This window comes from Empidonax traillii, unplaced genomic scaffold, assembly GCF_003031625.1.
Source record: "Empidonax traillii isolate 1590-97213 ecotype Southwest subspecies unplaced genomic scaffold, ASM303162v1 scaffold322:size1131127, whole genome shotgun sequence".
Lineage (NCBI taxonomy): Eukaryota > Metazoa > Chordata > Aves > Passeriformes > Tyrannidae > Empidonax > Empidonax traillii.
In genome coordinates, this window is record NW_020955515.1 from 763,131 (window position 1) to 783,298 (window position 20,168).

Sequence of the window (20,168 nt, forward strand, 5' to 3'; positions counted from 1 at the left end):
GCTGCAGAACAGCCTCCTGCTCGGTGCCAGGGCTCTTGCCCTGGGGTTTGTACCAGCTCACAGAACACGAGCAGCATCGTGGATTTGGCGGCTGTTTTGTGCTCGAGACCAGCCTGAGGGAGACATTACAAACCTGCAGGTATTGTCCCCTTCCCAGGTCTGCCCTGCAGAGTTTACATAAGGCTTGTGAAGTGGCACGGAGCAACAATTACTATCCAGGGAGCCTCTTCCTCACGTGGGTCAGTTACTATGAGAGCCATATCAACTCGGACCAGTCGTCGGTCAACGAGTGGAATGCCATGCAAGATGTCCAGTCCCACCGGCCCGACTCGCCTGCCCTCTTCACAGATGTGTAAGTTGGTTTGGCTCTGCTGAGACAAAGCGTTTGACTGTCAAGCACTGCACTCTCCAAAGGAGGACACAGTTTCCACAAGAGGTGGATATCTCCTGATAGATGGTCCAAACAGTGGCTGAGGTAGATGGGTAGACAATTTGGAAAGGCAAAATTTATAGACATTCAAGTCATTAGTCATTCCTGATGGCAGTGCTACCATATAACCTCAAAGGTAGTCTGTGTCCAGATGTCGTGCCAAGTGTGAGGGCTTAAGTTGCCCAGTTTGTAGAAGAAATGACTTCACTGGCCCCAGCTGCTTTCCCAGTGTAATAGTGCCTCTGGTTGATTTATGCTCCCAGATATTTCCTGTTGCTGGAGTTCAGTGAGTGAATAATGATGCTAAGCAGTTGCTCAGCTGTGAACCAGTCTTCACACTTGATTGTTTTTTAATGTGCAAGGAGGGTGGCTGAAAAGCTTTGGCAGGCTGTCAGATTAATATTTTCTTGTAGCTTTTCATATATAAATTTTATCTAACCCACCCTTCCCCTGGTGGCAGCAGTTGAATGATTTCCTGGGGACACTTAAAACAGCATTCTGCTAATTGAGTCCTGAAATAATGAGTGAGGTTAAAAGGACCAGGAACTTTGGTTTTTATTTGTGAACCACCAGTTGAACACTTCTGCGATGCCTGTGCCGTCTCCATCCTGGCAGCCTTCCAGAGAAAGGGAAAGGTGGTGCAAGATGTCACTGCTGGGTCTCTTCTAGAGATGCTGGGTGAGCCAGCCCTGTGCTGCTGCTCTGCTGCAGCTTCCCCTGGTGTTAGTCAGGCTATTTTTGCAGCTGGTGATAAGGCCCCTGGCAGCAGGGGCGGCAGGAATGCAGAGGCTTAGCTGCCCTTGTCTCTCCATGTAAGGAGTTTTGGAGCTGTTACCTTTCCAAGAAAGGTAGGGAGCGGCTTAGATATTGCTCCAGAGGGTATAATGCAGCCTTCCCAATTTAAATTTTACCAAATACCAGAGGTTCTCTGGATGACTACAATGGATTAGGGGCCTTCAGTTGGTGTCTTTCGTACACAACTGGGAATCTAAACCGGGCTTTACAGTCACCTGAATTCCCTGCAGCTGAGAACATGGTGGGGGGGAGTAGAGTGGGAATCTGAGACTCCACAGAGTATCCAGTGTGTACAATACCGATTTTAAAAGTGCCATGAGTCCAGTTTGTTTCCCCTCACAGTGACTCTGTTGCTTTCTTCTGATTAGCCCAACTGAGCGGGAACGCACGGAACGGCTCATTAAGACCAAGTTAAGGGAGATCATGATGCAGAAGGATTTGGAGAACATCACATCAAAAGAGGTGAGGGGTGGAGGGAGCGGCACTGGAAGTGCTGTCGTGCAAACTAGAGAGCTCTCTGCCTCGTGCCACGGGGAAAGGTCAGAACAAAATCTTCACGTGTCTCCCTTGTGTCCCTCCTCCCCATCCAGATACGCACCGAGCTGGAGATGCAGATGGTGTGTAACCTGCGGGAGTTCAAGGAGTTCATTGACAATGAAATGATAGTGATCCTCGGGCAGATGGACAGCCCCACACAGATATTTGATCATGTCTTTTTGGTAAGTCTGACAGTGAATTCAAGAGCAGGCACTCCTAACGCGCTCCTCTCTGTGTCTTGGTTGACACAGGGGCCTCTGGAGGAAGTTAAAGGAATTCTGAAGGAGAGATTGGTTGATCCTGGGGTCACATTCTCTTAAGCAGGACACTAGTACTGCTGAACAAGAGCAGCTTTTTGGCTGTTTTTTTGCCAAATATAGCCATATAGCACCAGCCAAGCTGTAGACCCTGTCACTAGAGGATGGAAGGGAAAAAATCTTAACTCTATTTTTCAGGGCTGTTTCCATTGATACAAGACCAGTTTTGTGGCTTTAACTGCCCAGAGTACCCATACACCTAGTTCTTGCATTATATATGGGTTTGGGAAGGGCATAACTACAGCAAAGAGGGAGGGCAGTGTCGGGGAGAGCTGTGTGACACTCAGGCGGAATGATGCTCTTGTAACATGGAAAACTCAGAGCTCATGGGATCCAGGAGGAACAGAGGAGCATAACAAAGAATCCTGGAGATAAGTCACTTAAGGAAACATAAACATTTTGCTGTTTAATGTTTTGCTTGCCTGGTTGCCTTTCACTGCTGCTAGGGCCTGTCTAATTGCTGCAGCTCCTTCTGGTGAGTCAGCGCTCCGCTGGATTTCCCAGCCCCGGAGCCACGGACGCGGGTTTGGTTGGGCTGCCTGGCCTGTGAGGTTGGCTCAGCTTTACACAGAGCTGTTCCTCTTGGACCAGCTGGTCTTTCCAAGTGGAGAGGGCCTCTCCCAGTCTCCAGCTCAGAAGGGATGGTCTGTGTTAACGTGAGCACTCCCAGGATATCACGCTGGGGTGGAGCCAGGAAACTTTAAGTACCTACGATGCAGTGGATTTTTTTCTCGTGTTATAAGGAGAGAGAGACCTGTTACAGGCTTATGGTGCTGTTCAAAAGCTGTACAGGCAGTTTGGTCCCCTGCAGGGCTTGGAGTCTTGGCTCTGAGTGCATTTAATGGGAGGAAGACCTTAAAACAAGGCTTGGAGGCAGCACCAAGGAGAAGAGCTGTGGCTAATGTGTGGAATAGAAGTATTTGCAAAGCAGCTGCTGCGGTGAGGAGCAGTGCTGCTGGGGCTGGGCACCACCTTCACTCAGGAGCGTGTCTGCTGCCCGTGAGGGCTCTGGAAGGCAAGGAGCTGTTCCTTTCCAGGTGGAGGCAGGAGCCCTGTGGGATCCCACTTCGGGAGTGCTGAAACAATTAGGCAGGAAAAAAGAGAACCTGATGTTGTTGGTAATTGTGGATCAAAGGCCAGGAGAAAAAGCTTTCACCCCTAAAGCATTGTTCTGTGTACCTGTGGAAACTGGTGGTTCCCAGGCCTGAATTAAATTACTCTTCCTAGTCTAGAAAGAGACAACATGAAGCTGAGTCTGGGGGGCTTGGGTAAATGTGATCAAAATATGTTGGCAGATAGCAAGAACCCATGTAGTCCTTCTTCAGATCATGCACAGCTCTGGATCATGCTGGAGTTGACCTGATCTGTGGCTGAAGTCATTGGATTCTGTTGAAATCTGGGCTACCATGGCATGTAACATTTGCCCCTTTGTTCTGCTCAAACCCTTGAATGGTGTCTTCATTACGATGGTTTCTCTTAGGAAGTAGTTTGGTTTTTGGAAGAACCAGTTGATTTTTGTGTGCTGTATTCCTCAAATGCCAAGAAAAGGCCACAGACTTGTCCCCAGCAGCTGCCAGAACAGTACCATGGCCCTTTCCTGTGTGTGTTCTCCTGGACACACTGTGAGTGCTTGGAATTATCTGCAAGGGCTGCCTGGGATGTGAGTGTGTGTCTGTGAGTCAGAGCTCTTGGAGCTCCTCCATCTCAGACTCGGGGTGCCTGTGCAGACTTTCTGGGCAAGCAGCAACCCATCCTTTGGGTGGACACTGCTGCTGCTGCAAGCCTGGGATGTTCTGGCTCTCAGGCTGATGTTGGGTGTGCTCCAGGGGCCTGGCTGTGCCTCTCCTGGCCCTGGGGCAATGTGGAAGCCTGTGCCGTGGGAGCAGCCACGAGCAGAGCTGTTCTGCACTGATGATACGGTTGCCTGGTTCCCTGTTGCTTGCTCCATCTGAACCATTTTTCCATTTGGGAGCCGTTTTAAGGCTGGGAAAGCAGATGTTTTTGCACCCTAAAGTTTGAAGGAAGAGTGGTTTTGTCCTCAGTCAGGTTCATGTTTGAGCAGGAAGCGAGCAGCTTGGAGGCCCATGTGTGCTGCAGAGAAGAGGCTTAGCTAGCCAGGGTTAAAAGTGTTCATTTCCCTGCTCACACAGGCTTTGAACATCGAGAGGTGTGACCCAAGTGAGCTTATGGTGTTGCTGCCTTTGATGTGTGAGATGGCTGTTTCATTTATAAAGAGCACCTGGATGGCTTTTAAATGCAGGCAGTTTCTCTTCTGTGGGGCAGAGCTGGCAGCAGCCTCCAGGGAAAGGGTGGAGTGGTCTTGTCTTGCCGAGGTTGATTTGTCAGCAGTTTGCAGGAAGTGCCAGCATACGGTGCTGGGCTCCTGCTTTGCAGAGCTGCTTCTTGTTTCGGAGCAGATCTGGTTTTGAGGGCGAGAGGTGCTGAACATCAGCCCTGTTACCGCTCTTCTGTGTACCCCTGCACTCAGAACACCCCCAGTTATCCAACACTTGGCTGGCCCCCTTCCTCCTCCAGTTCAGTGGTGGCAATCTCTCCCTGCACCAGTTGCCTGGCCATGCCTTCCTTCTGTCTGATGTATCCCTTTGCATCTTTTCCCTGCAGGGCTCAGAATGGAACGCCTCCAATTTGGAAGACTTGCAGAACAGAGGGTAAGTAGCTTCAGGCCATCAGCTTGAAAGCAAGAAGCCTGGCCTTAACACTTGTCTGAGCAACAAGCTCTGTTCCATACCTGGTGTGTGTAACCTCAGTCTTACTAAGGGGCTTACAGACCCAAACAAGCTCTTGCTTCCTGCAAACTCCCTGTCCCACAAACAGGCACCCTTAGAGTAAAAAAACCTTCCTCCCTGACCTTGACTAACGTCCCCAAGGAGAACAAAGGAAGGCAGCAATCTGACAGCTATAAGTAGTAAAAAGCTACAATTACTGAACATAGTTGGCTCCGTGCCCTCGGCCCCAGCCCGTTGTTCTGGACTGATTACGGAGGCGCTTCAGAGTCTGGACCTCCGGACTGCGGCAGGAAGGAAAATATGGAAAAGAGCATTCGCTGCTTTGAGTGGGGCCCACTGGGAAGTAAAGTCCTGTAGCTCTCAGGCTTAGCCCTGATGGGCTCCTCTGGCTCCTGCCCTTTCTACCTTTCAAGCTTAAGCTTAAAGTGTCCTCCTCTAGGGCCAGGTGGATCTAAGCGCTAAGATTTTGCAATGAAACCGTTATTTATGGGTTTGGCTTATTTGTGCCAATCCAGTGGAAAAAAGTAATCATGCTGCTGAATTGATAGCACACCTCTGTACCTCAGAAATTCAGCCTGGCAAAAGTGACTCCTCTCGTGGAGCTCAGGGTCTCCTGCTGTTTCCTTGAGTCCAACCGGTCCTACTTGGTTACCAGCACTCTCATACCTGCTTGGGAAAAGGGATGTCACTCCCTTCTAGTGCCCTTGTTCTGTCTGATATCCCAGCATGAGTGCATTTCATAAGCATCTTACGAGTAACCCTCAGGGCTAAAAATACTGAGTGTAGTGTACATAAATACCATGTGCTTTCTCAAGCAGTTTCCTTTCCAGAAAAATTTAGGGATAAGAAATAAATCCTCCCCGGTGGCTTATTGTCTGTTACATCTCTCTGTGGTTATTTTGTGCATTTGTTTAGCTGTGGTGTTGCTTAACAGCTTATGTCTTCCATCTTCTTGTGTTTTTGATGGAGCAGAAGGAGAGATTCACAAAGGGGCTTTAAGAAAGTGTGCAGACACTTAATGAACAGTCTGTGCAGGGGCTCCTGTGGCACAGGTGTTGCTGACATGGAGAACAGAGGTGGTGGGCAGTGTTACCTGACGTAGTGCAGAGGAAGTTTCTGTCCAGGATGGATGGCAGCCTTGTTATCAGGCTCTAAACTGCTCAGCAAAACTTTTGTCTGTGTTAAAAGCTGCTTCTAGACATTAATTCCTGGTTTCCCAGGAAGTTTGTTCGAGACTGCGCTTTCAAATGCCCCTTGCAAAGAGAGGCGGGGCAGTGGAGCATTGTGACATCTCTGAACTTGCTGTGTTTCTCTGTTTCCATGCAGGGTGAGGTATATTTTGAATGTGACTCGAGAGATAGACAACTTCTTCCCTGGGCTCTTCGAATACCACAATATTCGTGTTTACGATGAAGAAGCAACAGATCTTCTGGCTTATTGGAATGACACCTACAAGTTCATCTCCAAGGCGAAGTAAGTTGTTTCGGGACAGAACACACACATTTAGAAGATGTATACTAAGCATTTTATATCTTCCTGCTGATTTTCATAACTGCTTTTCCTCCTTGCTTACCTAGAATCAAAACATTCTCATTTTGTAGTTTTCTGTCTCCTAACTAAGTGAGGGTTAAGGCAACGTTGGTTCTCATTCAGCCACTTGACAAACCTAATAACATGCTGTCAGAAGTTTGCAGTAGAAGAACATCTCTGTGCTAGAGGCTGCCCTGAACTGCTCAGTATCTTCTACAGTTGTGTTTCTAAACTGTGACACCATGTTTGTGGTATAGGTGCTCTTTTTATTTGGAATAATTAGAGGTCTTCGTAAGTGTATGTTTGTCCACTTTGCAATAACAGCTTCAGAAGAGCTGTTGTAAAAAAGAATCTGTTAAGAATATTAAAAAGACCTTGTTTTTCATCTTTGTGGGTCTTGCTCTAGTTTGTAAATTGGATTATCAGATCACATCCCAGACTTCATCTGTGGCCAGAGTGTTGAAAATGCACTTGATAATGCTCTGACAAAGAAGTTGCTGTTTCCTTAAGCTTCTCAGAAGCCATATTTTCTGTTTAATGATCCTCCTTTGTCTGTGTTCTGCTTCAGGAAAAATGGTTCTAAGTGCCTGGTGCACTGCAAGATGGGAGTGAGCCGCTCGGCATCCACGGTGATCGCCTATGCCATGAAGGAATACGGCTGGAACCTGGACAGGGCGTACGACTACGTGAAGGAACGACGCACCGTCACCAAGCCCAACCCCAGCTTCATGCGGCAGCTGGAGGAGTACCAAGGGATCCTGCTGGCCAGGTGAGTGGAAGGAGTGATCCTGATTATCCACGTTAATGCTTAAATGGCTGACTCCGTCGTTTTAATTAGAGATTCCATCGCTGTGTTATGTAAGCTCGGGATCGCCCTGGGAATTACAGTGTTCTGTTTACGTGGGTTATCTCAGCTGAGCCTGGGAAAACGGGTGTAACAAAGAGTTTTTAGGAGGCTCTCTGACTTCTGGGATGTCGGTTTTTTGGAGAGTAGTAGCATCCCACGAAGAGCCATCCGAGTGCAGCGTTCAGAGCTGTGCAGACTCCAGCAGAGATAAATGATGTCCCTATTGCTTGTAACATCACTTGGCAGGGATCTCGCTTTGTCTCCATCGCGGCCTCGCAGCTCCCTGTTGAACATGCCCCTCCTCAGCAGCTGGTCTGGTTTTATTTAGATCCCTTGGGTAAGTGTCGGTGTGAGGGGAGGGGACAGGGTGTTCTGTGCGTTGCAACAGCGGTGTTTATTCCTGCCTGGAGTCCTGAAGCTGGTCTGGAGCTGGGCCTGGGTATGGGCAAGTGTGTTGTAATCCCAGGCCTATCACCTGACTAGCAGAAAGACATAAATACTGCATGTTTCTAAGCTGTGTTAAGCAATGTCTTCACGTGATCAGCTGGAAGGAGGTAGTGATGCTCTGTTCCGCCAGATTACGGTATTTTGTTTGGGATCCTGGTGTGCTTTTCCAGGGAGCAGAATTACCCAAGCTGAGCCTCTTGCCACAGGGGGTGGCTCTTGGCAGGTTTGGACCAAAGTAAATAGTAAATTTCAGAGCTTCTTGGTGCTCTTGGAAGGTGCCTGCTTATTGTAGAACCGTTTAGGTTGGGAAAGAGCTTTAAGATCATGGAGTCCAACCAATACCCCCACCACTGCCGAGCCTACCACTAAACCCTGTCCTCAAGTGCCACATCTACATGTTTTATATGCTGTTCTTTACAGCAGCTCGGGCACTCAGGTGCTCCCTTTAGGGCACACTTCTCGCCTCTGTCCCCTGCTTGGTTTTGTCCCTTCATGTCTGTTCTACCCACTTGCAAATACCTCCTTTCACTTTCATTCTACTGAAATATCCTTGCTCCTTTGCTCTCCACCTGCTCCCAGCAGTCCAGCTGTCTTTGCTGCTGGGCCAGGTTTGGATTTCCAGTTTTTACACCAAACCTTTGGTGTAATCTCCCCCATCACTGAAGTGTGCTTCCTCTTTCCCTCTCTGCACAGATTAGCCACCTGAGAGCTCCTCCCAGTTTATTTCCTGACCAGGTGCATCCACAGGATCTTCATCCCCTACCTCCTCCCGTGCCCGTCTTCCTCTCCCCCTGCTCCCCAAACACTGACTGCCATAATGACCCTCTTTCTCTCTAAAAAGCAGCCAAGTAGTATCAAGTCTCAGGATAGATGACAGTGGAATAGATATTTTTAAAAATCATGCTCTTCTGGACTGAAACCCTTTGAGACAGACACCACACCTGCCTTTGGTGCCTCGTGACACCAAACATGCTGCTGGCACCAGTCCCTAAAGGTCAGTGCCAACTCTGAGCTAGAGATGACCCGAGCAGTGTGGTGTGCACTGAGCAGACTGGGAAACTGGATCTCACTGGGATGGACTGGATGGAGAAAAAGAACTTTTTTAGATGTGAAAAACACACCAATAACAGGTTGGTGAACACCTGTGAGGAGTGCTGGGCTGGGAGCAGGTGGTGTCTCACGTGCACGGCCTGAGATTAACTCAGTTGGTTAGAGCCTGGCGCTAATAGTGCCAAGGTTGTAGCTTCAGTCCCTGGAGGGGCCATTCACTCAAGAGTTGGGCTTGAAGATCCTTGTGGGCCCCTTCCAACTCATAATGTTCTGTGATTCTGTGATCAGCCCTGCTGGTCTGGCACACCTGCAAAGCCACCCTTTTACAAACGTTTTGATCAGGGATTATTGTTTTCCCTGCTTCCTAGTATTTTATTTTTCAGAGGTAAATCTTTTTTGCTGCCGTCATTCATGTGGTGTGTGGCTCCCCTCCCACTGAAGCACACCACTGCTCCTGACCTACTCGGCAAGTCCCTGAACAATGGCACAAACAGGATTACTTGTGAGGCTTTAAAAAATGCAGGAGCAGTGCATTACATCTGTGTAGGATGAAAAAGCCTGCAGTAAATGAAGCTTCACTGAAGCAAGGAATGGCCCCTACGTGCTGCAGGAATGGTCCCTCTTTATTTCCTCTCTCAGCTCCAAACTGCCTTTTTTTTTTTGTTTTTTTTCCATCTTTCTTCTCTGTGTTATCTTTGCCCTCTGGCTGCCTTGTTTATTGCTGTGGTATTCCAGGACAGGTAAAAAAACAAAACAAAAACAAAAACACAACAGATTGACGCTCATGTGACTGCTCCGATTTCAGGGGGAAGGTATGTGAGGGCAGCCATGTGCTCGCACTATCTAGTTACGGTTTTGTGTTGGGGTTATAGCAACTGGGATATGTTTTCCAGCTGTAAAATGAAAACCCCCTGCCTGCTTTTAGTCACAACAACAAGCATGTTTTGCTCTTTGGGACAGTCATACTTCCTGGGGTTCGTTAAACTGTCCCCTCCCTCTGTTGATAAACACAGCAAGGCTGAGCCAAGCCTGTTTCTGTTATTAGTTATGGATAAGTTACAGGAAAACAGTGTCTGTATCTCCAGTGCCTTGTGCAGCTCGTGAATCAACAGCAGTTTTATATCCCAGCCTAGAGAGCTGGTGGGAGGTGTGGGGGGCTCCTGCTCCAAAGCTGGTGTGGGCACAAGCACCAGGAATGTTGCCCAGGAAAGTCAAGAGGCGGCTGTGGGCTCTAGGAAGGGACGTGGGCTCCTGTTCTCTGACCCTGCTTCAGGCACCTCCTGCGCGCTGTAAGACTGGAGGAAGTGTGAGGTTGGAAGCGAACACAGCACACCTCTCCCAGTGGTGCTTGACATCTGTTTTGATACTCAGGATCGGTGCCAGGCAGTTTTGGTTTGTTCACACACAAGGGCAATTTTGACTTTTGAAATCAGATGTGCTGCAGAGAGCTGGCTTTGAGCACTGAAGGGCCCTCAAAAAACATCAACAGCTCTCCGGGTTATATGAGCAGAGATCTTTGACACTCCAGACAGAGCCCCAGCAAGAACCTGCCTCAAGGAGAAGCCTGTTCCTGCTGCCAGTGTCAAACTGTGCTCCAAAACCCAATAGAGAGCGAGCTTGTGCACCCCGGAGCAGTGTCTTTGGCCTCTGATCTTGACCCTCTTCTCCTCTGAAAGGACCTGGTTCTGCCCCGTGTCACATGTGAAGGTTGTCACTGACTGTGGGGTTGGAAAGCTAAATCTACAGTGGATCATTCTCCTTAGCTGTTGGGCACCCACAGCTAAACTGACACATGTTAATTAGCTCAGTAGCATCTGTTAATTAACTTACTGGATGTGTCTGGGAGCGCCTGCTCACGCTAGAAAGGTGCTGAGGGGTTTTGCAAGGCCTCCTGCAGATCCACGGAGGTTTCTGTGGTTTCTGTGTTCCTCCTAGGGGCAATGGGTGGAAGCACATCCCTCTGGCAGTGGCCACTCGGCAAACCCTGGCAGAGTGGGGGAGCTCTGGGGTTTCAGGGCGAGAAGTCGCCTCCGGGGCTCTCTGTAAGCCCGGGTGCGTGGGCTGGGGTTTTTGGCAGGTGGAACTGAAGAGGGTGATGCAATGCCATTGGCAGTTGTTCAGACCTTCCTAAAGGGGCTTTCCAAGAGTGGGAGAACTCTTGAGCTTCCTTCCTCTGGAAGGTGGGTGGTGGTTTGCGCTGTTTGTTTACTGTTGAGGATGTCTTGTGTGTTTTACACGTGCCCACGCCCGCTCACCCCACCCTCGCCCTAGGTCACCAGAGCCAGTTATTGATCACTGAAGCCACTCAAAAGAAGGAGCCATGAGAGACATTGGAGTTTATTCAGTGTCCAGTACCCACTTGCATCCAGGACGAGGGATCCTGTCTCTTCTGGTCATGGCTCACCTGCTAGAAAATGGAGAATGCTTGCTGACTGAGAAAGGACCAAATTCTGTAGTTGATTAAACACTGCATTTGTTGGGTGAACTGATCCAGCATTGCTGGAGAATAGTTGTGTGTGGAACAGAATAGAGCCATGGGATTTAGCTCCTGGAAAGTGACTCTTTATTGGACCAACTTCTCCAGCAGCAGGTTTGTCCCTGAACCATTGAGGTGAAGCTGCAGTTGTGGTCAGTGACTCCAGTACTTTGGCATGGCTTTTCCTGTAGGCTGTGTCCTCTTAGAACAAGGTGGGTCTGGGTCTGGTACATGAAAACTCCTCAATATTTTCATTTGCTTTCCTTGCCCTTAGCAAACAGCGGCACAACAAGCTGTGGCGCTCGCACTCCGACAGCGACCTCTCGGATCATCACGAGCCCATCTGCAAGTCTGGGCTGGAGCTGAACAAGAAGGAGATCACCACCTCAGCCGACCAGATCTCGGAGGCGAAGACCAACGACAACCAGCAGCCCATGTCTCCCATCTACTCGGCTGAGCTGGACAGGGAGCAGCAGCCCCCCGAGGACGCAAACATGATCGAGGACGTGTGTGTAAAGGAGAGAAGGATCCACTTAGAGTTTACATGCCGAGACTTGCACGCTGAGCAGATGGAGGACAAGCTGAACCTGAACAATATCAATGGTTGCACGGCGGGGTGTTGTGTGGACTCTGTCCCCCCTGATAACTGCCATACTTCTGAGGCCTTAATGCAGCTCCAGCACCCCTTGGAAATAACGGAGTTTCCTGATTTGACAGTGGACGATCTAGAAAAAGATGCCCTTAAGCCTGACATGAACGTGCACTTGGTTCCCATGGAAGAGTTCACTTCATGCTTAAAAGACTCTCCTCAATCCCCAAACCAAAATTCCCCGGGTCTCCAACAGAATCCTCAGCCCGAAGGGACAGACCTCAGTACAGACAGGATCGATTTCTTCAGCGCTTTGGAGAAATTCGTGGAGCTTTCCCAGGAGAGCCGGTCTCGCACCTGCTCCCATTCCAGGCCGGAGGAACAAGGGAGTGGAAGGAACGGGGTCTCCAGGGTGCCTGTGCTGGAAGTGCCACCTGCTGCTGATGGGGGTGCAGATGCTCGAAGGAACAGCCCTGGAAACTCTCCTCAGGCATCTGATGACTCTTCCACAGATGAAGAACAACAAAAGGTTAAAATAACTTGCTTGTTTTTATAGGAACTGCTGTTCAAACCTATCCATGGGCAGTTCTCCTGCTGGGGGGAGGCTGTGGATAGGATGTTATAGCTCTGCTTTCACTGGACAGGGTAGCTATTTGGGAAGGGATTGCTGGATGCTTCACTATTCCTTCACTTTTAGATACTTGCCCTTTTCTGCACTTTTTCCTTAAACATCAGTTTGCTGGCATTGGCAGGGCCGTGGCTGAGCTGACCTTGACCTGACCTGCTGTGCTGTTCTCATGAGAAACTTATTTTTGAGTTTTGCATGAGGAGAGCAGAAAGGTGGGACTTGACCCACTAATGCAGCTGGACCCTGCAAGGCCAAGCCCAGCCAGTGTCCCAAACCTGCACGGATATTTGTCTGACTTGAGAAATCCACCAAAGAATGGGGCAAAACTGGTGCCTTTCCCTGGTTGGGAAGCACCAGCACTAGGGTAGTAAATCAAGGCAGATGTAGAGCTTCAACTGCTGGAGGAAGAAATAAGCCCATCCAGATCTGGAGTGATGGGATTGGGCATGTCGTGGCTCACTTCTCTCCTGGGTGGAGAGATGGTCCTGAACAAAATTTAGTAACCTCTAAATTTAGGTAATTGCTTTTCAGCCTCCAGGACTCTCACAGGGATTGATGATGTCCGGGGCCATCGTTTTCTGGGAGCCTCTCTTATTTAAATTCCACGCTGCATTGCTTGAATCCTTTCCATCTCCATGTGAGGCAATAAGGCTCTTCCAAATATAATAGGGCAACGCTCTCTCCAGTGATTTGGCAGTGTCTGTGGGGATGGGGAGCCTCTCTGGCCATTTTCCTCCGGGAAACCAGAGCGTTTCAACACTTGGTCATTCTTTTTGCTGTACTTCTGTTCACTCTGTACGTGAGCAGAATCTGTGGTGTTTTCAGTTCAAAACTGCACTTCTAGCAGCATTAGGATTCTTTTTGTTAGGATCTTTTTTGTTAGGATCCTTTTTTGGATTTTTCTTTATTAAAAAAAAAAAGAAAAGGCTAAACTTTCCTTGGTGTTTAAGACAATTAGATAGAAGTTCTTAAGTGTCAGTGTAAGTGAAAATAGTGAAAATTCAGCCTAGAATATGTTAAATTCAGTCCCAGACGCAGTAATGCATCTACATTAGTGATCACTGCCCTTGTGATCCATCTCCACACACTGGCACATGCTTTTTTGTTCCTTTGGGATGTGTACCCCTGTCTCCTTTAAGCTGCTACTGTTTGCGCTGTGTTAGCACAGCTGATCCACTTTGTAATTTTCCTGTTTGTGTGTTGCAGGAGGTCCCTGAGCTGCCTAGTGCAGGTCATCTCACGAGATCCCACTCGGAAAATGCCATTTCTGTGAAGGAAATTATCACAGAGATCGAGTCAATCAACCAGGGAGCAGGACCTGCCCAGCAGAAAGAGGTCTCAGCCAACCTCAGCCAGACACCAAAGAGGAACACGGTGCACGACCTGCCAGTGGAGGCCATTTGGGCATTGGAAAGGGTGGAACAGAGTGAAGGAACCTGTGCTGGACACCAGGAAAAGGAGAAGGACCCTCTGCCAGCTGAACAAGAAGCTGCCCCCTCCCTGCAGCCATCCTCCGGTAAATCAGAGCTGGAGGAAAGCGGCTCTGCGGGGGAGCAGCAGGAGCCTCGTGGCTCCACCAACCCTGAGCCCAAGTGGTGCCCCGGTTCCGTCCGGCGAGCCACGCTGGAGTTCGAGGAGCGCTTGAGGCAGGAGCAGGAGCACCAGCACACACCCCCCGTCTGCACCTTACCCACCCGCAAGAACTCCAGGAACGACTCTCCTGCTGCCGAGCTCCTGCCGCGGGGGAAGAGCGAGGAGCCGCCCCTGGAGCCGGCTCCGGAGGGTGACAGGGCGCAGGTACCGGGCACTGAGGAGCCTCTGCTGCCTCCCGGGGCAGAGCTGCCTGCACCCCTCACCCCCCCTGCTGCAGAGCCCAGCCCAGGGCAGGAGGGAGTGGCGCAGGAGCACAGGACAGTGGTCTCGTTGGATGGGACGGAGGAGCCGCCCCTGCCCTCCCTCCTCCCAAAGAGAGTGGAAATCATCGAATACACTCCCACGGTCAAGTCTGCAGAGCAGCGCCCCGACATAAGCTGTGAGCAGGGCGGGCTGGCCACAGCCACCCCATCTTTAGATGAAAACTTGAACCCTTCAGTGTGCTTGGAGGAGGCTCCAACCTGTCTCGGAGCTCTGGAGGATCTCTCACCGCCGGAGCACACGTTACGCAAGCAGGCCCCCCTCACTGCGGGCAGCCCCAGCGTGGAAGGTGGTGGGTTATCTGCTCACCTCGGTGCTGCCTCTCCCTCTGCCCAGGTGACCTCTACACCTTCAGCCAGCCTCGACCGCTCTCCTTATCCCTATATAATTCACCTGGAAGGCGTCACTGAGCAGAGCACGGGTACAGACGATGAGCCGGTCACGCCGTGTGGCGTCGAGGGAGATGCGACTCTGCCCTTCAGGGACAGACCCAAACCTCTCTGCGGGGGCGGCGACAGCATCTCAAGGCAGCTGAGCAGTGAGGACTTCACCAGCCAGCATGCCGAAAACATGGACCTTCTGGACATCTCGTTCCTGTGTTACAGCCTCCCGCACAGCTCCAGCAGCCGCAGCGTGGAGGAGCGCAGCAGCAGCCCCGGGCTGGTCAAGCAGCGAGCCAAGGAAATAGAGGCTCGGATCCGGCATGCAGGGCTCACCACACCCTCCCACATGAAACGCTCGGCATCCTTGGCCAAGCTGGACTGCCTGGACCTTTCCAAGGATGACTTGTGCGAGAGGGAGTCAACCTCAGCCTCTTCCGATGCCAACCCGGTGCTTCTCACCTGCGTTGCCCTCGGTCGAGGCTTTTGCGAGGGAAGGTTGGAGAGGGGCTCGGAAAGCATGTGTGGAAAGCATCGCCTTTCCTCCCCAGAGCCCACCAGGCATTTTGTGGAACAGCTCAGAACAGCCGAGTGCATTGCCCAGAGCAAGCCGGTGGAGAGGCCGCTGGCTCAGTACGCCAAAGAGTGCGGCTCCAGCCAGCAGAGTTTGTGTCCCAGCACGGACCCGACGTGGACTAGCTCCGAGGAGGGCCCTCCGCTGCTCCAGGTGCAGCTCCTGGACTCCTTGTCTCCAGCTCAAGGTCTGGCTGTCGCAGCTCGGCAGCAGCACGGGAGAACTCACCCTCTGAGGAGGCTCAAAAAGACCAATGAGAAAAAGCGGACAACCAATCCCCTCTACAACACGATGTGATCTCGGGCCCTTGGCTGTGATTTCTTACTCAGAACCCGTGGTGTTGCTTTCACGCAAGGGGAAGGTGTAATATAAGGAACATGCACTTTACTGGTTAATTTTATATATATTGTCATTTTACTGTTCCTGGCGCATGTAGGTGTGGGTTGGTTCTTCTGTGTGTGACTCTGACTGCAGGACTGTTTGGGTTTTTTTAAGTTTTTTAACTCAGATAACCTCAAATGTTCTTTTTTGTTTGTTTGTTTTTATGTTTGTTTGTTTTAAAAGAACACCTTTATCAGGCGAAAACTGATGTTGGCTAGCTTTGGCAAGGTGGAGTTGTGCTTAGAACCAGATCCTAGTTCCTAACTTGAATTCTCCCCATGCCTTGAAATGGTGCTGGGCAGTTGGTGGGGTGGGAGCCCCTGTAAATGTGAAGGCTGTGCCAAGGTCCCTTTGTTTGGCCTTTTATTTCTGCAAACTGGAACTCCACCATGCTGGCAGGTCCCTCACAAAGCTGCTTCAGGACAAGCCCTCCCCGGGCTCCATTCAGCTGATGCTTCCCAAAAAGGAGCACATGGGGGTAAATCCTCCCAAGGGATGGGCAGCACCGAGACCTGCACTGCTCACCTGCCGTGGGGCACACAGAGCCCTGCTCTGTGGTGAGGTGGGGCAGAGCTCCTCCATGAGCTGCCAAGCTCACCTCTACCCCCAAAGTCAGAGTGTTCTTTTAAAACAAACACCTCATTAGGGTTTTAACCCTCCCATTACTTGAATACTGCTGTGGGCCTTCCAAGTTCATGGCCATATCATCTGTCCTCTGCCCTCCTGCTGCCTCCCCTCTGCCCAAAAGCTGTTCTTGTGCTGCCTGAGTTTTCCTCTCCCATCTGCTGTGCTCACAGGCATTTCTGGTTGCTCCCAAACCTCGACCTGTTACCGTTGTTACACAATTGTTGCCCTTAATTCAAAGCTTTGTCCTCCCTGCTGTCACTCCTAACTCTCAACCCAGAGGGAAGATGTTTTCTGGAAGTTTTTCTTTTTTTCTTTTTTTTCTTTTTTTTTTTTTTTTTGCCTCAATTGTATATATGATATTTATATGAGGGGGGGTTTTTTGTTGTTGTTTCTATGGGGTTTTTTTTTTAAAAAAAGGGCAAGACTGCATTCTGTAAACTGGAAAACAAACCCACCTGATTCAAACTCAGTGCTGTTCATTGTGATCTGCACAGACATGGGAGTGGATTTGACGTTGTAAGCTGTCTTCCCTTTCGAGAAGTGAGCCTCGATGCCAGCCTTTGCCAAATGTGTCCCTTCTCCTTCAGTCCTGTGTGAATCCCCGTTATCCCACTGTCTCTGCCTGTCTCCCTCCTGCTGGAAGCTGCGTTGCAGAAGTGCCAGTCAGATGTGGGAAGCTGTCAGCAGGTTCCAAGCCATTCTGCAGGTTCTTGCTTCCCTGGAGAAACTGTGTTTGAAGGGTCTGTTCCAAATTCTAGTGAACTGTTCAGTGCTGAACAGTTTGGCTGAATCAAAGGTCCTCCTTTCCAGCTGTGTGTATCAGCAAGTTGTCCCTGTGCTGTAGGAGCAGAGGGAAAGGCATTTGGCCATGGCAGGGGAGCTCTGGGTCCTGTTTGCAGTCCCATGGCAGGTCCTGTCTGAGCTGGTTCTTGGCTTGGGCCCAGGCCTGCCCTCCAGGGACTAACAAAACCCAAGGAAGATGCAGAATGGCTCCAGCTGCTGAAGCCCAGCATGGAGAGGACATGGTGTGGGAGGAGCAGCAGCCGAGGCTGTGCCTGGAAAGCAGCACTGATGCTGCAGAGCCTTGTAGACTCTGGTGGGACAAACTCCTCTTGAGCTGGAGAGGAGTGGAGCACTGGGGAGTGTTGGGAAGCAGCATGTGCCTGCCCTGGGAATGGGTGTCCGTGATGCCCCAGCTGGCAGCAGAGGACAGCGTAGCAGTTGGCAAGGTAATCCCACCTTGCTGCCCTCCTGTAAGTCCCAGGGATCCTCCTGTGCTGATTTGCAGCCTGGGCACAGGTCTGTGAGTCGGTCTGTGCTCCAGCAGCCATGAGCACTATCCCTCCCTTTCCAAGGAGTTTGAGCTCTGGGAGGATGTTGCTGCCCATGCTCACTGCGGGCTGGAGCGCAGCCTTGTCTAGGGTCAAATACCACGTCTCCCCAGGCCATTTCAGTCACTAGAAGTCACCTAAACCCCTGGCCTGGGAAGCCAGTTACTTCTTTGGGACACTGAAAGACATGTGGCTTCTCCTAGCCTGCTCCAGCTGGCTCCGGAGCTGGGCAGACACTGTGGAAAGGCCAAGTGGCTCATGTCATCTGCTGAAGGGCAGATTCAGTCCCTGCCTCCCCCACAAACATCCCCAGGCCCTGCTGCCCGCTGTTCCTGGCCCCAAGGACATGCCCGCCTGCCCCTCTGCAGGCAGAAGGGATGGGTTGCCACCAAGCCTGCCCTGTGTTGGAGTTAGCAAGCTTGGCTGTCACTGTGTCCTGGTGACAAGGATCCGCTGGGGAGGGGAAAGCCCTGTGTAAAATTTTTCCCTTGAGAAGGCAGGAGGAGGAGGAAGAGGAAGAGGATTGGGTTTCTTTGCCCAGCTTGATCTCAGGAGAAATGCCCTCTAGGAAGGGTCTTCCATGCAGACTAGAAATGCTGCTTCCTTCCAATACTCAGCTGCTCTCCAGGTGCTCCAGCTGGGGAGAGCAGCGAAGGGGCAGAGGCCCCTGCAGGGAGGTGCTTTGCTGTCCTCTTGTCCTGGGCTCTGGCCCAGCACAACTGGTTTTTCTCTGGGAAGGCTGTGGGCAGGCAGAGGGGGAGCCAGGGGTGGTGGTTCTCTTGCAGAGTGATGAAGGCCTTGGAGGTCTGGAGGCTCTGAGCAGGATGGCAGGAAGGGGATGGACTGGAGGGGCCTGGACCTCCTTGACAGGTGTCTGGGCAATGAAGCCAACAAGCCCCTGGCATCAGAGGTCTCTGCCTGGGGACACTTGTCCCTTTCTCCATGCTAGTGGCTCATGGGAGGGTGGTGACTCACTCCTGCTTCCTGTGACCACCCCGTGAGAGCTGCTTGTGCCCCGCTCAGCACCTTGGGGAGCAGCACCTCCGGGGTGCTCAGCGGCCACCGAGCCTCGCGGATAGAGGGGTTTTAGGAGAAAACGTGTTCTAAGGGCATTTTTGTACAAAGCAACCGTTCTTTGGTCTCTCGCGAAGCCTCTCGGAGGACGCTTTATTGTTTACATTGACTCCTGTACAATATCCCAGCCATCGCCTCCCGTCTCGGCCGTACTGTAACGTGTGAGCCTTGCACAAACGGACTGCGTGTGCGTGAAACTGGTTCTACACTGCGTTCTGTTGCACTTGGTGGTGTGTGCGTGCGTGTGCGTGCGTGTGTGTGTGTGTGTGTGTGTCTGGTCTGCTTGAGAAGTTGTGACATGTACAAATCTCCCCCCCTTTTCGGCCCTTTCCTGGGGCACGGTCCCAGCGGGTGGCAGGAGGTGACGCCGCTTCTGGGTCACTTGGATGTTGAACGGAGCAGGGATTAGCTCCGTGTCCCTCTGCCAGCAAAGGCCTGGTGGAAGGGAACCCGCCCCAGCTCCGGCTGCTCCGGGGACCTCCTGGAAGGAGTGAGCTGCCTGGAATCCACGAGCACCGGTGCTCTGCACCTGCCCGGGAGCTCCAAGAGCCTCGCAGCTCTCCCGGCCCGCTGGCAGGAGGAAGCCATACCCGCTGCAGGTCCCTGCTCCCCGCACGGTGCGTCCTGCCTTAATCTGGTCCTGGCTCCACGCAAGCCCCCCCACTTCTCCCTAAGGGAGGGACCCCAGTCCCTCACTGGTGTGGGGCAGAGGCTCTGGCCTGGCGCAGGAGGGTCGGGCAGTGCCACCAGACGTGCTGCCAGCGCGCGCTGCAGAGATCTCTGTTGGCACAAGAGAAGGTGCCAGTGCCTTTTATTTTCCTTTATGGAGATGTGACGTCCGTGCGCTGGTTTGTAGGGATCGCCCAGGGCCGGGCATCTGGTGGGGAGGTTGCAAACCAGGGAGGGGAGCGCTTCTGTCTGCCCCTCCTGGATCTTCCTTGGTGGCTGGGATCGTCCCCTTTTCCCCTAAAGACTCTATGACCGATGTGCTCAGCTGTTTTTAAATGTGAACTTGTGCACTGATGTGCAGATTCGATGTTATTGTTACCGAATGAATAAAACTTTATTTTGAAGATGACGTGGGTGTGTGGCCTTGTTTGGGGGGATCAGGGCTGGGGGCGAGGAGTGATCTGTGCTGCTCTTGGAGCGCAGGGCAGCAGTGGGAATCTGGTGAGTCAGGGTGGGGTATTCACACATCCCCTGACAGAAGGGAGGATGGGTCTGTCCTGTCCCAGGTGGTGAAGCTGTGCTTCCAAGCAAGATGTACTTCCAGATCCTGCTGCAGTTGCAGGACAGGTGCTGGGGGTTGTGTGTGTAAAGCTGTTGGGATGCTGTGGGTGCCCTCCCTGCACTGCTGGAGGCAGAGCTGTGGGAGGGTCCTGGGGTTTAAGCTCCAAGAGGGATGTGAGGTTTTAGCCAGACACTGAACCAGACCTACCATGGTCAGCCAAGGAGCTGAGCCAAATCCAAGCACCAAATAACCACAGCACGAGT

The 20,168-nt window shown here is 51.5% G+C and overlaps 1 protein-coding gene across 3 annotated transcripts in view; it reads left to right on the plus strand.

The window, feature by feature from the left end:
- Positions 1-19,752, plus strand: part of SSH2 (slingshot protein phosphatase 2) — a 91,218-nt gene extending 71,466 nt beyond the window's left edge. For all 3 annotated transcript variants that reach the window (XM_027891526.1, XM_027891528.1, XM_027891527.1), the window contains 8 exons: positions 158-352; positions 1,594-1,687; positions 1,816-1,944; positions 4,702-4,748; positions 6,153-6,299; positions 6,925-7,125; positions 11,451-12,294; positions 13,600-19,752. In XM_027891526.1, coding sequence (XP_027747327.1) covers positions 158-352; positions 1,594-1,687; positions 1,816-1,944; positions 4,702-4,748; positions 6,153-6,299; positions 6,925-7,125; positions 11,451-12,294; positions 13,600-15,558 — 3,616 coding nt within the window. In that variant the 3' untranslated portion in view covers positions 15,559-19,752. The remainder of the gene's footprint in view (positions 1-157; positions 353-1,593; positions 1,688-1,815; positions 1,945-4,701; positions 4,749-6,152; positions 6,300-6,924; positions 7,126-11,450; positions 12,295-13,599) is intronic.
- Positions 19,753-20,168: the final 416 nt, after the last annotated feature.